The sequence below is a fragment of the Battus philenor genome, unplaced genomic scaffold (genome assembly GCF_028537555.1).
Source record: "Battus philenor isolate CCGP_79_NKW_IND1 unplaced genomic scaffold, ilBatPhil1.0.hap1 SCAF_1, whole genome shotgun sequence".
NCBI lineage: Eukaryota > Metazoa > Arthropoda > Insecta > Lepidoptera > Papilionidae > Battus > Battus philenor.
The window spans coordinates 5,687,901-5,703,049 of record NW_027181661.1 but is presented as its reverse complement, the minus strand read 5'-3'; the positions used below and the strand labels follow the sequence as shown (position 1 = coordinate 5,703,049).

General features: G+C 34.2%; 1 protein-coding gene across 1 annotated transcript; it reads right to left on the bottom strand.

Annotated features, from left to right (window-relative positions):
- Nucleotides 1-1,395: 1,395 nt before the first annotated feature.
- On the bottom strand, nucleotides 1,396-13,446 carry dikar. Its single transcript, XM_068761371.1, has 9 exons — nucleotides 13,077-13,446; nucleotides 12,851-12,976; nucleotides 12,572-12,777; nucleotides 12,120-12,455; nucleotides 9,994-10,161; nucleotides 9,335-9,604; nucleotides 8,400-8,662; nucleotides 7,796-7,993; nucleotides 1,396-6,817 (listed from the first exon to the last, which is right to left on the bottom strand). Exons 1-9 carry the CDS (start codon nucleotides 13,185-13,187, stop codon nucleotides 2,394-2,396), a joined length of 6,102 nt encoding a protein of 2,033 aa, XP_068617472.1. The 5' UTR covers nucleotides 13,188-13,446; the 3' UTR covers nucleotides 1,396-2,393.
- Between the last annotated feature and the right edge of the window lie 1,703 nt (nucleotides 13,447-15,149).

Sequence of the window (15,149 nt, the reverse complement as noted above, 5' to 3'; positions counted from 1 at the left end):
AAGGAGTCTGCTCCCGACAATGCCTCTTCTTGGGGGGCGTGCCCCAGGGATCCGGTTGTTTACACGCTTTACACCAACAACATTCTACGTGTCAAGAGTGTAGAACTCGTCCTACACACACACTGCACCGGGTATTGCCACAGCTACCGGCACCATAATCTAACGCCTTCAGACTGCAGCTAAGACCTAACACGGTTACAGAAAGGGAGGATTACGAAATTAATCCCTTTGAAAGCCAGGAAATGCTGTTATCAAAGCATATCCGCTCCTTTGTACCAGCTCCGATCACACAAAAAACATTAATTAATTACTTTGTCTCTGCCGCTCAACTCACCAATTCGTTGACTGTAGGTGCCGATACCTACAATATAATCACACCCTATACATTCAAACGATTTTCCGTCTTGGGACGCGACGACAATAAGACAATCTACGTACACTGCACACCATCATCATCGCCGGTTCATTCTATAACCATCAAACAAAAAATTGTATCGGAATTCTAAGCAGGTATTATTGCCTGCAGGTACTGCTGGTTGATCGGGGTTTCATTGCAACGCTCCTATAGATCCCAAGATCCAACATAACGGAGGAGAAATCACAACAGTGTTTTTGTAAAATGTTTTATAAAACACGTTTTCGAAGAATGTTATAACTAATGCTCCAATGGTTCAAGCAACATATCTTTTTGTGGCGAGGAGACTTCTATTCACAAAACTCATAAATACTAATTGTTAAGTGTATATAAATATACTTTATTCAATTAGTTTTAAACAATCCCTAGTACTGCAACGTCTGAAGACGAAGGTCGTTGTCCACTGTATTGCCGGTGATGACTTGACAGTGTCTAAGATTAGGTAGTGTATTATAAGCTATATAAGAAGGCTCAAGAGCATTGGAGAGGTTTATGCTCTGCAGATATAAGGAGATGATCCGCCAAAGAACTTGTCACCAACGGAGCTCAAGGAATTCCTGCGATGAAGGCGGGCGGCGCACGAATTTGTTTTTGGTAAAGAGCATTGCGTCGATATATAAATACTACAATTTGTAATTACCTTTCTTTCGCAGGCGGTATTTTAATTTGATTTGCAAGAAGCCAGTCTCACGTAGACTACCGCTTTACAATAATGCTAGTTTTGAGTTTTACTATAAACTCAAAAGGCAAAATTTCTGCCAATATCATTTAAACAAGCTGAACGATTATTTTCTGTCTTAATGTAAGGTGCGGTGGCCGTTACTTGTATAATTTTTAATGAGTAATAGGTTTTTGACATAAATAATTGCGTTTTATCTTGGCCCGCAAATTAAAAGCTCAGAATATTTTTTTTACTTTGAAATCTTTATTTCCATTTTTACACAAGAAGAAAGATTTATAATTCTTATATGAACTTCTTAATACTATTACAAGAGTCATAGATATCACTTAACTGAAGTATACCTTAAAAAAAAACTTGTACGTAAACAAAGTAGTCAAGTATTTACATAACAATTCATTTAAAACGCTAAAAAATAAAATTTAGATTTATCAAATAACAATTTCATTTTCTGTGACCATAAAAAGCAATATTTCAATAGGAAACTAAAGCTAAAAGGCTTAAAAGCGTCTGTCTATGAATGTTAAAATCAAATAACTAAAATTTCATTTGTAAGCAATAATAATTCATTTAGTTGCGTCGATTCGCCAAGCGTCAGCGTTGTCCCTGTTCGCCTTCAATAAATACTTCTGCTCGATAGGTCAATGAAACGTTTAAAGAAACTGGAAATAGAGTTCTTATTCTAGTCATAGACACTCACAATACAGTAACATACGTATAATAATATTTTTAGTCGCAACGTCGATTTGTTATGATAAACGGAAAGAATTACATGTTAACAAGTACATCGATACAGAAAATGTGCGAGCTGGTCGCTGATCAACGTTAATATTAAGTAATAGTACAATACGAGGCGTATACGTATAGCTAATATTCAGTAAATATATTTGTCATGATCATAATAGATTATGCGAATAATACTTATCTATAAAGAATTTTCACAATTATGTATGTTATTTCGAGTCTACAGTCAATAATAAGTAGATAGGTCTTCTCCTTGAATAATCCTCACATTTATTTACGAATCCAATATAGGTATAAATCGTCGTGTGTCGGTGTCAGATGCGTCGGCATTAAGTGTAGAGGCGGGACCGGCGGCAGCGGCGCGATCGGCGCGAGTGGCGCTAGTGGCGCTAATGACCCATACGGCGCTAGTGGCACGAGTGGCGCTATAGGTGCTAGTGGCGTGGGCTGCGCAAGTGGCACGGGCTGCGCAAATGGCACGGGCTGCGCTAATGACGCGGGCGACACTGGCGGCGCGGGCGGCAGGAGCGGCGCAGGCGGCGCCGGTGGCGAGGCTCAGAGCCACGAGTGCCGATTGATAGCGTCATATGGCGGCGGGCGTACGCCCAGCGCAGCTGGATAGGCAGGAGAGTATAAACTCATAATCTGCGCCCCCGTTTGTCGAAGCAACTCTTCCTGGTGACGTTGTAAATACTGCTGGTAAAGTGGCGAAGATGACTCTGCGCTGACAAATGGGTACCCAGCGCGTACTTGCCCGTGTCCTATGAATGGAAATGACCCGCTGCTGTGAGTTGAATTCTGATGAGCCGGTTTTACTAATTTCTCAGCACTGGCCTCTGCTGTATTTCTTTGTTGATGAGCTACGGCAGCCGCCATATAGTTGGCTGCCATCAGTTGATTGGTGCTATTGCGAAAATCTTCTATGGAGAACGCACCATTGTCTCCATAAAGTGCACCTCCAAGTGCCATATTGGGGGTAGTTCCAAAATTGAAAGCACTTGCAGGCATTATATTTGGCTTCACAGAATCAATTCTGTGAATGTCCGTGCTACAGGTTGAAGTATGGTAGGCCTGACTTCCTACAACTGGAGACGATTTATTTTCTGCTGTCCTCTTACGTTTGGTCTTTGCTTTTGTATCTACTTGAGTACTCGCAATGCTTGGTGATGTCTTGTATAGATTGCTATCCTTGTTTATAGATGAGGATGGCTGTGAATATGCCGTGCTGATGGGATTTACGTCGGAAGCTAAGCTTTTGTTAAACATTGAAAACGATTTGTCGTGATACAGTGACGCACTAGTAGTGGCAAAGCTTGATAGATATCTTTCATCGTTGCTATACCTCTCTAACATTTGAGGAATATTAGGTATACTTCTCAGAGTATCTAGAGATCTTGCAGGATGTGTATTGTATGAGGTTTTATATGATGTTGGTGAAGCATGGGGATGATTTTGCAGTAGTTTTTCCGTTTTATGCGATTTGGAAACAGAATCCAAATTCTTAGCCATAGAATCCGCGTCTCCATGTGCCGAAAGAACGTTCAAATGATCGTGTTTAATCATGGCACGTGGGTTCGGAATTCTTAATTCCGCAGGTAGATTTTGTCCCATCTCCTGTGAGCGCTGAAGGCTTGCCCTCGGGACATTGTTGTATGAGTTGTACTGTTGTTGCTGTTGTTGAAGATTTTTATTGTAATTGATAGCAGCGGTGTTGGTCACGTTAATTTCGCCTTTAAGTTTATCTTCATTGTTTGCATTGTAAGTTGTTGAATAGTCTGAAGGCAAAATGTCGGATTTTCTAATTTGGTTCGTAACTTTCCAATTGCCGTAATCAATGGCTGCTGTAGAAGGTACAGCATTGCAAGCATACAGCTTCTTGTTAGCCAACTCAATATCGCTCAGGGAGAAGTTGGTAGCATCGTACTGACTGTGATGCGCGTGAGCAATGTTCTGATTAATCCTCTCCGCCACGATTTGCCTGTCATGAGAATGCGCTGGTGTCATGTTGCTCACACCCACATTAGCCTTTGCTAAAGTTTTATGCGTGGGGTGATTTATTATAGTATTATTTATTCCTAGATTCAATGCGCTCGGTTTCGCAAAATCAATCACTTCATGTGTTTCGTTATTATTTCTTCTATCAACATCTGGGTTCATGTAGCCCATATTAACCATGTCAACACTGTCTTTCTTGATGGCGGCTATTGATTTCATAGACTCCACATTAACCATCAGGTTTTTACTTTCGTTAATAGTTTCATTTGTTTCATAACCAATATCTCTGTTCTCAATGACGTGTCGTTCCACATACTCTAATGTATTTTTTTCGCGTAAAGTATTCAGCTTGGCAATTTCAGATTTTTCACATAATGCCAATGCTATATCATCAACGGAAGTGTTTGATAAAGCAGCTATGTTGTGTGCAGATTGCGTAATTTTCGGATGTTCATTTTTGGGTGGCAAAGGTATATCTTTCGGATCAATAGCTTTTTTAGTTAGTTCTTCCGGTTCATTGTAAGTACGTTTTTTGACCGGGAAATGAGTGGTTTTCGAATCAGAGTTGATTATCGTGGAAGTAGCCGGCATTGGATTAGTTGTCACTGGACTAGGATGAGGCGAAACTTGTGTTTGTGAATAGCTCTTAGTCGGTACTTGTGGATATGGTGGAGTGGTTGGTGAGTATGGACCGTTGTAAGGACTTTGTTGGGGCTGTTCTGGTCCTGATGGTGTGAAATCATCATCAACTCGTATTGGCTTACAAACCATAGGGGATTTCGACGCATCATAATATGAAGGAGCGTTTTGCCCATAGGTAGGCAAAGGACTCTTATTGTGATCCACAAAATAATTAGGAGTAGCTGACCCCGTAGCGTTGTTCGAAATATAGACATGTTGAGAATATGGTGAATATGGAGATTGTGGCATCTCTCGGGGACTGCAACTTTTTTCTGGGCTACTTTTCACAGAGGTAGTATCTTGATAGAAACCAGCTCGAACTGTCCCGTTTATAATAGGATAAGATATCTTTTGAAAATCATCATGTCTTGGAGAAGCGGGAGAACGCAGAAGAGGAGAATTGTGTGACATTTGATGTCGAGGAGAGTCGAGATCTTGGCTGAACGACGAACGCTCCGATATAGAGCTGCCGGTGCTAGTGCGCCGTTGTCTTGGTGTGTTTGATGCGTGGGGAAGAGGGCTTTCACCGCCTTCTTGAAGAGGTGTCTCTTGTCCGCTCGGAGGATCGTATTTTACAGCATTTTTAGTTAATTTACTATCTGTGTTAGTTTTATCTGTCACTTTGTCATCAGTTTCATGATTTTCGTTCTTTTTCTTTGCTAGTATAGTTGAAGTAGTTGCTTTTGGTGTTCCGAAAGCCTTAAACCAAGCACTGAGATTTGGCGTGGCTTTTTCTTGGCTAGGTTTGGGTGGCATTGTTAGGTCAGTTTCAACCTCTGCATCTTTCTTAGTTGGAACTGGTACTTTGTCTTCTTTTTTTGTTTCAATTTTAACTTCTTCTGCAACTGTAAGTTTTGTCTCAGTAGTATCTGTTTCTTTCTTCTCCTCGATTTTGTCGTCATTAATAAAGTTATGATCACTTCCAAGACTAAATTCCACTGAAGGCAGCACAGAACCAAGGCTAAGCTTAGGGCTCGATTCCTCAGTTTTAACTATTTCACGTGCTTTATTAAGTGGTCCTGTAGGGACCGAGTCTTCCAGTTTGTCCGAATTTTTTATGGACATATTTGTCAAAAGGTTTCCCTTACTTTTTCCTGGTTGCAATCTGTCAATTGTCCGCTGGATTTCTCTTCTTTTTACTAGTTTTGGCTCTCGTGAAGAAGGTCTTTTGCGACTAACTTCTTTTTTAGGCTGCAAAGGCTTTTCTTCTTGCGAAGATTCGTCATCCTGTCGACTATTATCTTGATCCTCAGTTGAGATTGTTTGCGCCGGACTATCAGATGGAGAACTTGAAGTCGAACCTTTAGGAGCATCATCTAACCATTTACTAATATCTTTAACAGCTTGCTCTAAAGCTACAGTAGCTGATTCGTTTCTAGCTATGCTTTTTCTTCCCCTCTTTTTGGGAGTAGGTTTTTCTTTTACCTCCTCTTCCTCCTCCTCCTCCTCTTCATCTGTATTGTCATCATCATTATCTTTAGTAGAACGTCTAGATTCTTTGGTATTCGAGTTTTTCCGTTTAAAAGCGCCACTGTGAGCCGCAAAAAGACTATTAAATAGTGAACTGTGCCTATATTTCTCATTCTTCGCTTTGAGCTTTTCAATAGTCTCTCTTAACTTTTGATTCCTCTCTTTCTCAGGAATATGCAAATTTTGCTTCTGTGTATCTACTAATTTTTGTTTACTATCAAACAGAGATTCCCACGCATCCCTAGCGGCATGCCGTCGTCGTTCTTTGATTTTGTCGTATTTATCTTTGTAGAAGTCTGGATCGGCGAGCTGGTCTGTGCACTCTTCATGAAATTCACGTCGGTTTCGCCGCTCGCGCCGCGCGATCTTGTCCAATTCGGTCGGAGAAGGAGTAGGCGAGGGCGTGGGCGTCGGAGTGTGGATAGATGGCAGTGGACTGGCACTGCGGCTTCTGTTTGAACTCTCTATGGATTCTTGTGACTCGCTCCTTTTCATTACTTCTACTTGTTCCAAGGGTTCTTCGGTTTCTATCGGCTCTTGATGCTTGCTCTTCTTTCTTTTTGATTTTTTCCCTTCTCTGTCCTTATTTTTCGCATGCTTTAACTTTTTACTGTGTCTACTTCTAGACTCATGTTCAGATCGGTGGGTTTTTTTGTGGTTTTTGGAATGTTTTCCATGTCTATGGTGTCCCTTGCGTTTCTTTTTCTCTTTACCCTCTTTACTTTTATGAGATTCTTTAGGTTTAACTTCATCGCTTGTTTCAGGTAATTCCTTTTCTTCTTCTTCTTCTTGTTCTTGTTCTACTGGTTCAGAGCAACTAGATTTTGGCTCACCTGCAATAAATACAAATAGTATTTTTCAATAAAAACAACAAAACAATTACCGTAAATTCACACTATTTTTATGTCCCTTATAAGTTCATGTTAAGAAAGCATGACTATCATCATAAATTATATATATGTGACACTATTAAAAAAAAAAACATCAGCATATGCAATAATACACTGAGAAATAAGTTCTACATATTGCATTATTGTATTTAACTTTATAAAACATAGATAAATTATCAAATAGATTCAAGCAGGTATTGAAAGAACGTTAATAATAATTACGATATTTACAAAAATTAAAAAAATATATATAAGTTTGTAGCAGATAATTATGATAGTCTTTTTTTAAGATATCACATAATTTCTTTATATTTACTTAAATACAAATCGTTTATATATATATATATATGACAGAACTTGTAATTATTTAGTAATATTGTATTGTATTTAATTCGTAATTTAATATTTAAGTAACATTCATTTTTAATCATAAGTAGTATAAAATAAATTTATACAAAATATTTTGATAGTACTCAGTACTCAGTCATCATTATTAACTCACCAAATCCAATGTCAGACATGCACATTAAGACTGGTCAAAGGTGGTGAGAGCTACGGGACATGCAACACAATGAAACCTAAAAACCAGTAATGTGGAATAATTGAATGCATAGAATATAAATATCAAATAATAAAGTACTTTTAAATGAAAGAAAGAAGCAGTTAAATTTCATTTCAGGACAACATTTTCATTTAATTACAAAATTATAAATACAATTATCAATTCATATAATAAATCTTTTCAAAATTAAACTTGGTAAACTTCTGCATTTTGTAGTTTGCAGTGGAATGTGATCTATACAATTGAGGAATTTTTAAGATGCAATAGCTGCTTATTACCATATGATCTCAATTTGATAGTCATACTTTAAATTATGATATTTCATAAATTTAGCTGTATGATAGCAAAGTTAATGTTACCCGTGTCACTTTGAGATTTCCTCTTCTTTCTTTTGTGTCGAACAGGAGATTCATTAGTCTTGAGCTTGTGTTTCCGAGATGGGGTAGGGAGCTGGTATTCCACTGCAATCTCTTCATCTGATGATGATACACGATGAATGTACTTCTCCGTAAGGCGATCGAAGGCCGCTTGGAGATTGTCCACCATAACTGTATATTCTATTTTAGAAACATTAAAAATCCTATTAAAATACTGTTATTTTATTATAAAATTGTGTGTGAAGGATGATTATTAATTGAAATAATTATACATATTTATAATTCTCATACCATAATAAATTAAGGTAACGGGTACACAAAATCAAATGTTATCCTCATTGTCAAGGCCTATGATCCCAAGAGAAAAGAATTCACAGTATAACAAATTTAATTTGCAGTATAGAATGTAGTAGACAGTGTTCTACAGCCTATAAATTTATTACTTGGAATATAATATGTGATTATTAAACAAATGTAAACTTTTCAATTGATATGCATAGGAGATAGATTTTTAGAATATCTCTATCATTTAATGTATTTATTTCACGATTTATGAAGAAATGTAGAATCAAATAATCTTCTTTACCATTATCTTGTCCATTATATAATCGACAATTGTTCACAATCAATTTGAAGTCTGCTTTAAACATATTGAAGTCTGTGTAGTATCCGGAATCAAGTCTTTCCTCCATCTTGCGCAAGTCCATGGGACGCCGTATGACTGCATAATAATTGGGGGCATACTCCTCTTCAACGGGGTCCATAAATGGCCAAGCATCATCATGAGCGCTGAGTTGCTCTAGTACTTTGTACATATCAATCTGGACATCTTCATCAGTTTGACTAAAGCTAAAATAGAAATCTTTATTATGATTGTGAAACCAATGTAACTTTAGTTAGTTTAGTAACTACAAAATATTATAATTATAGCATTATTGCAAGTACAAATTCAGTACAAACAGTATTTTTATTAATACAAAACAGACAACTATTTACACCCAACCCTTTTTTACATGGTAAACACATCTCTAAGAAGAGGGTTAGTCTACAGTGAAAATTCCAAGGGTAAAAAACGTATTATAATTATAAAATGAAATTAGGGATAATATAAATTATTATAATATTATAAATCTAATTCTATTATAATAATAATTCATATATATACATAAATATATATAAATATTCATAGCTAATTGATAACAAACATGCTTGTTTATAATTGACTGGATCAAAAATGTCATCATCTGTAGAAACATTAGATATATCATTCATAACCATTGGGTTTGAAGAATTCTTTTTACTTTACAAGAAGGTAGAAGGTATTTTTTTACTTTATAAGCTGCTGTCCTTTTTTTATTACACAAAACATTATACATAAATTTAAATGCACCCTATATAGTACCTTAAAATTTTTTTGGGATTGGTGGCAGAGCCAAAAAATCATATAAAAAATGTGAATAATCTTATTGGTTAACCACATTAATACAAAATTCATTAAAGTTAAATTAAATTTTGACTAACATTTGTGAGGTTTTTAATTTCTTCCTGGTACTGTTAACAGGTTCATCATTATCAGGAATGACTATTTGGCCTGTAGCGCAGGCCAATGAATTATTGGTTTTTCTTCCAGTTCTCACGGGTGGATCTGGAGGGGGCTCTCCTTTGTGCGTAGAAGATGAGTTTTTTGATCGCTTTGCAGACAACTTAGGTTTTTTACAAACTTTTTGAGGCATTTCCTCTTCTGAACTTTCTGAACTTTCGTCTGACGAATCCGACGAAACTGACTTGGATCTAAAAAACATAAATCATTTTTGCATAATCAAATTTTGAGTATTCATAATAAACATTTTTTCGAAAATCACAGATAAACAAAAAACTGTAATTGACTCATTTAAATTAATATTAAATTATAATTGTTTATTCTAATTGCAATTCACTAAGTTAAAGTGTAACATCACAAAGGGCACTTTTTCTTCCAAAAACTTCCTGTTCATTATTTATTAGCAACTGAAGTTGCTACTACAATTTCATAGAAAAAATTACTTTAGAAACAACACAACAAGTTGTTAAAATTATATTTAGACTAACAAGTTATTCAAACAAGTTTAAAGAATATGTTGTTTATATGGTAAATGATCCAGAAAATGTTAAAATTGAAACAAATGAACAAGCAATTGTACCTTAACAGGTTCCGTCTCCTAGCCCTTGTGTCTCGAGCAAGTCCTGATGACTGCTTATTATCTTCCTCTTCTTTGTCCTCATCTACACTTTGCTTGCGTTCTTCTTCTTTCTGTTTGATCTTTTGTAGCACGCGGCTGGAAGTTCGTCTAGGTGCGAGTTCTAACAACCTTAAAAGATTACGTCTTTTCTTTATTATGTTTGGAAAACATTTTTTTTTTCATAATTTCGCCCATTTCATCATTAATTTCGCCAATTTTATCAATTATACAAATATACAACAGAATGCGGTGCCAAAAAATGTGTATAAATCAAACATAATTTAACTAAAGAAACTATTATTACAAACAATTATTGTTAGACAAAATGATTGGTTAAAGGTGTACAATTACAATTTTAAACCGTGAATCATCTGTATAAGGTGCTTGTGTTAATTTATTTTGTATATTGGAATATATGGCCATAAACAAACAATAATATTCAATAATTTTCTTACTTTATTATAATTACATTATTTACTAATGGTAATGGTACTATAATTTAATTGACAGCAAATATACTACATATACACCCGTTTAAATCTTTTACAAAAATCAATCACCACCCTGAACCTAATCAATCACCCTGTATGCCTCAGTTGCTAATTCCATGGATATAAAAGCACTTTCTCAACTTCATGTCCATCGGAATATGCAATCTCTAATTGATATTACAATAGCAGCAGTATTTGTGTAAATAGATAAATAACAATAATCGCCACAGCAATCCTACAAATAATGATTTTGATAAGTGTGTTCTATGGTGTTAGAAAAGATAGTGTATAACACTACAGAAACTTGAAATCTTTATTTAAACAACATAAATAGACTATCTTATTCTCAAGTTTGAATTCGCAATTGAAATAATCATAGTATTAAACTAAAAACTATGTTATACATTGTTATGTATTTGATCTCTCATATATTCTAGTATATCTTAAAAAAATGGTTAAAAAAGATGATGGATAGAATTTGTACTTGTAGGTATAGCAAATGTAACTTCACTTCTATTAATTTCATAAAAATATTTACAAAACATAAGTGTCATACATTAAGCAAAAATTTATAACATAGAACTTAATTTACATAAGGCTCATTTATTAACAAGTTATGTAATGCAACATATCAATAATCTTTATTTCTAATAAGAATAATGCCTAGCTGCACAGCCATTCTAATAGTATATTTCAATGTAATTCTACATTATTATATGATTGTGTTATGAATAGAAATATGACTGACATTTTTCTATTTTCACTACTCCAAACTATACTAAACCAATATAAAACTAATATCCTTACAATCAGATATATAAATTATAATAATTTATACTAGAACTTCTCTAAGATTGAATTTATTAAAGTATTCAAGTGTTGCATTATTTTTATTAAAACAAACATTGTTTAAAGCAAACATTGTTTTATTTCAGCAATATGTGCATGTTCAAATAGAATTTAAAGGTGATTGCTGAGATAAAGAGGGTACTGTCTACAACATAGACCATAAAACACTGAATAATTTTTAAGTAATACTGTAAATGCATACATTTGTAGTATACATACAAATATATAAGTAAAAAAAGTAAACAAAGCAATACAGTCGCAACAACTTAACAACTAGAGTTAACAAAATATTATCTAAATCAATTTATATCTAAAGATTTTAAATGAAAAATCCCTTTAAATCTCTTTATTATACACATTTACTCAATATTTTGAATAATAAAAAATTCGCAGAGCTATTAATCACTAAGATTATTTTAATTCGCACTAGTTTGTGATAAACAAAGAAGTATAAAATAAATAATGATAATTTGTTCTGTATGATAATTAGTAATAAAATAAAATTAAATATACAGAATAATAAATTGCATCACAAAGATTTCAATTGTAATGAATTTCATAAATTATAATAAACATAAATAGTAGTTAATAAAATATAATATATTTGTGTAAAATATATTCCTATTCAATATTAGTAATGGACTGTGAATGTCAAAACAACAAAAATATGGACTATATATTTTATAAAATACTATATACTTAAGAAAACAAGTGGAAGTTATGAAAAAGAAATAACAATAGAAATACCTTTTCCGCTGTAAGCGCTCCTTTTCCTGGAAAAGCCGTGGTATCTCAGGCAGGAAATTCTGTGATAGAGATCGATATAGTTCCTTCTCAACCTTACTGGTGGCTTTACTGAATTTCTCTGTCAGGTGGGTCCAATCTTCCTCAGTAAAGCACACCACTTGCCACACCCGCTCCGATTCCTCGTCATCGAGCCAATCATCACCGTAGAACCAACCACGTTTTCTACTCTCCCTTGATCTTTTCTTCTTGCTTTTTGCTCTAGGCTTTTTTAAGATATCTTCACGGTATAATCTTGTTCCATAAAAGTACCAATAAGCAGAGTCATTATCGTCCCATCTGCCAAAAAATTCTTTCATTATTCATAATGATTTACACCTAATAATTATCTATTGAAAGTATTATATTTTTAAAATAACAATGCTTTGTAGTAGTAACAACAAAAAATCACTTACCCGAGAGGTTCAACTCTTAAACTCTCCGCCTCAAGGTTTTTAAATAAATCAAATACATCTTCTGCATCCAAACGAAAGTCACATAATGCGTAAAGAATTTCAACCTTAGTACGGAGTGGCAAGAATTGAAAGTCAATATCAGTGTTAAATGGATTGTATCTTCCAGTTTCTTGACATTTTTGCCTAAAGAGGCGTCTCAAATACATCTATAAGGAATGTTTTACATTAGTTTTAGAAGTAAAAACATTTAGTGATATAAACAAACTCAGCTGTATGCACCTGATAGTTAAATGCGGAGATGTCATTGTTGCCTAAACAACCGTTCAATAAGCGTACTATCAGCTCGGTCAGGAGTGAGTTACCAGACTCCTCAGTGCCATCTGTCAAAAGGGCCTCTTCTAATTCCTGCAATGTTAATCTTATTTCTTAAAATGATCTTCATCACCGCACAAAAACATTTTCTTTAGAATTCACATCTGCGCACTATCTACGGGTCAATACTCACTTCGATGTCAAAATCTAGAAGATTGAAAGCAGTCCTGAATAAGGAGCAAAAATATGCAATACTGGGAACTTCCCACCATGACTGAATATCTAGAAACCGTGAGAAATTCATTCAGACATCACTTTTTGCGTTTCAGTCCAGTAAAAAAAAAATACGTAATTGATATCCCGTTTCACTGAAACCCACCTAAAATACTTATAATAGGTGGAAACATAACCTAAAAACAATACGGTGCAGTTTATCACTTTTCACAGTCGCGAAAAACTCTTTTCCGAAGAATTGACGACTTTTTTCAAAGATTTGGCCACATAAAACACAATTTATTTTATACGGTAAAACACAGATACGAATATGCGTTGTGTATCAGAACACAAACGCCATAACAGTTTATCAAGGCAGTCAAATTGAATACTCATTTATAAAAGAAAAATCTTCTTACAGTCTATTTTACTATTTCTTATTATTAAAAGACCTGATATTTCTAATTAAAATTAATAAGTTTTAAAGATTTTTTTTGATTAGTACAGCTATGAGAAATTTGTTTAAAAGTTATACAACGATTCTACTTTCAGCGGAAGTAAATTTCAACCATAGCTTGTGATAGTCTGTTTTATTTTCTTAGCATTATTGACGTGCACTATAAACTATAAATACATTTTCTATGTTTGTGTCGCGTTCTTTCTGATCAATACCTGCTGATTACTAGGGATGAAAATAATGCGAGACGCGTAGCGAATAACATCATAATTGACTTTTAATCGTCAAAATTTAATCCGATTATTATTAAATCAAATTTTCTCCTTGAGAACAAAGTCTTTAATGAATTAAAAACAGAAAGTTAATAAGAGTTTAATTTTATGAACTTAGACATTTTTCGTATAATCTAGAGCGTTTAGTTTGAAACTATCTAATGGTATAGATGTGCGTTCAGCACTTCAATCTACTTCAGACAACGAAGGGACCTCGCCTACTCATCGTTTTTATTCGACTTATATATTGACATCCATTTTTAATCAGGAAACATTTAACAAAAACTAATTAGGACCAAAAAGGTTGATGGTGAGATCAGATTCACCTCATTCGACACTGAATTGTCCTAAGATCTCCTTGTCTCACTTATAATATATAATTAAAGATAACAGTTGAAAGTTGATATTAAAATTATAATTTTTCTCATACACCCGTGGTTGAAGCCAGGACCAGCCTTTAGGAAAAATACATAACATATAGAAGTTTTTTATTTATAATTAATGTTTATGTCTAAATGGTTGAAAGATAATTATATAAACTAAAAATAGGTATTTCTACCTCGTGAAAAGTTATGCAAGTAAAAGTTTTTGTAAATGTAATTGAGAGAACATTTTTTTAATTTTAAATTAAAATTCAAATCGAAATATTTTAGTGCAATGATTTTTTACGAAGCATTGTGATTTGATTTCAATGAATAAAGGAGGCAACAAAGATTTTAAATACTGTCGCTCAAATTTGATTAATGATATCTTCATTTTTAAGTGTTTTATTGCTGGGCCTACTGTTAGGGAAGAAAATCACGTTAAAAGTTTGATAAAACGGTAGTAATTCAAACGAGGAAATTCGGTGTAATCACACAAAATCAAGTACTTCTTCAACGCCATTCAGGTGAGTCTATTCGATTATTTACCTTAAAGTCCTTTTTTAACATAGTGTCCTTTTAATTTTCTCTAAAATTTAAGATCAAGGCAAGAACATACAGATTTCATCGCCAGAAGACGCAAACACTGTTTTAGGGAAGGTCGTTGCGGTGACAATTCCTTCCAAAATTTGAAAACGTTCTTTAAAAATGTCTTAGACTCTCGCTGCTATGCAATTGTGGTTGAAAAAGATTTGAATAAAATTGTAAACTGAAAAGCATTTTTATTTTATTTATTCATAAAAACAATTGAATAACTGTGCCACACATATTTTTCTCTAATTATTTTTATTCATTTAGTATTATTATGAATATACTTATATACTGCTTCTTTCCGATTCAAACTCATTGAAACCATAGACCAAAATTGAAGACCAAGTTGATGTTTATTCTTTACGATTGAC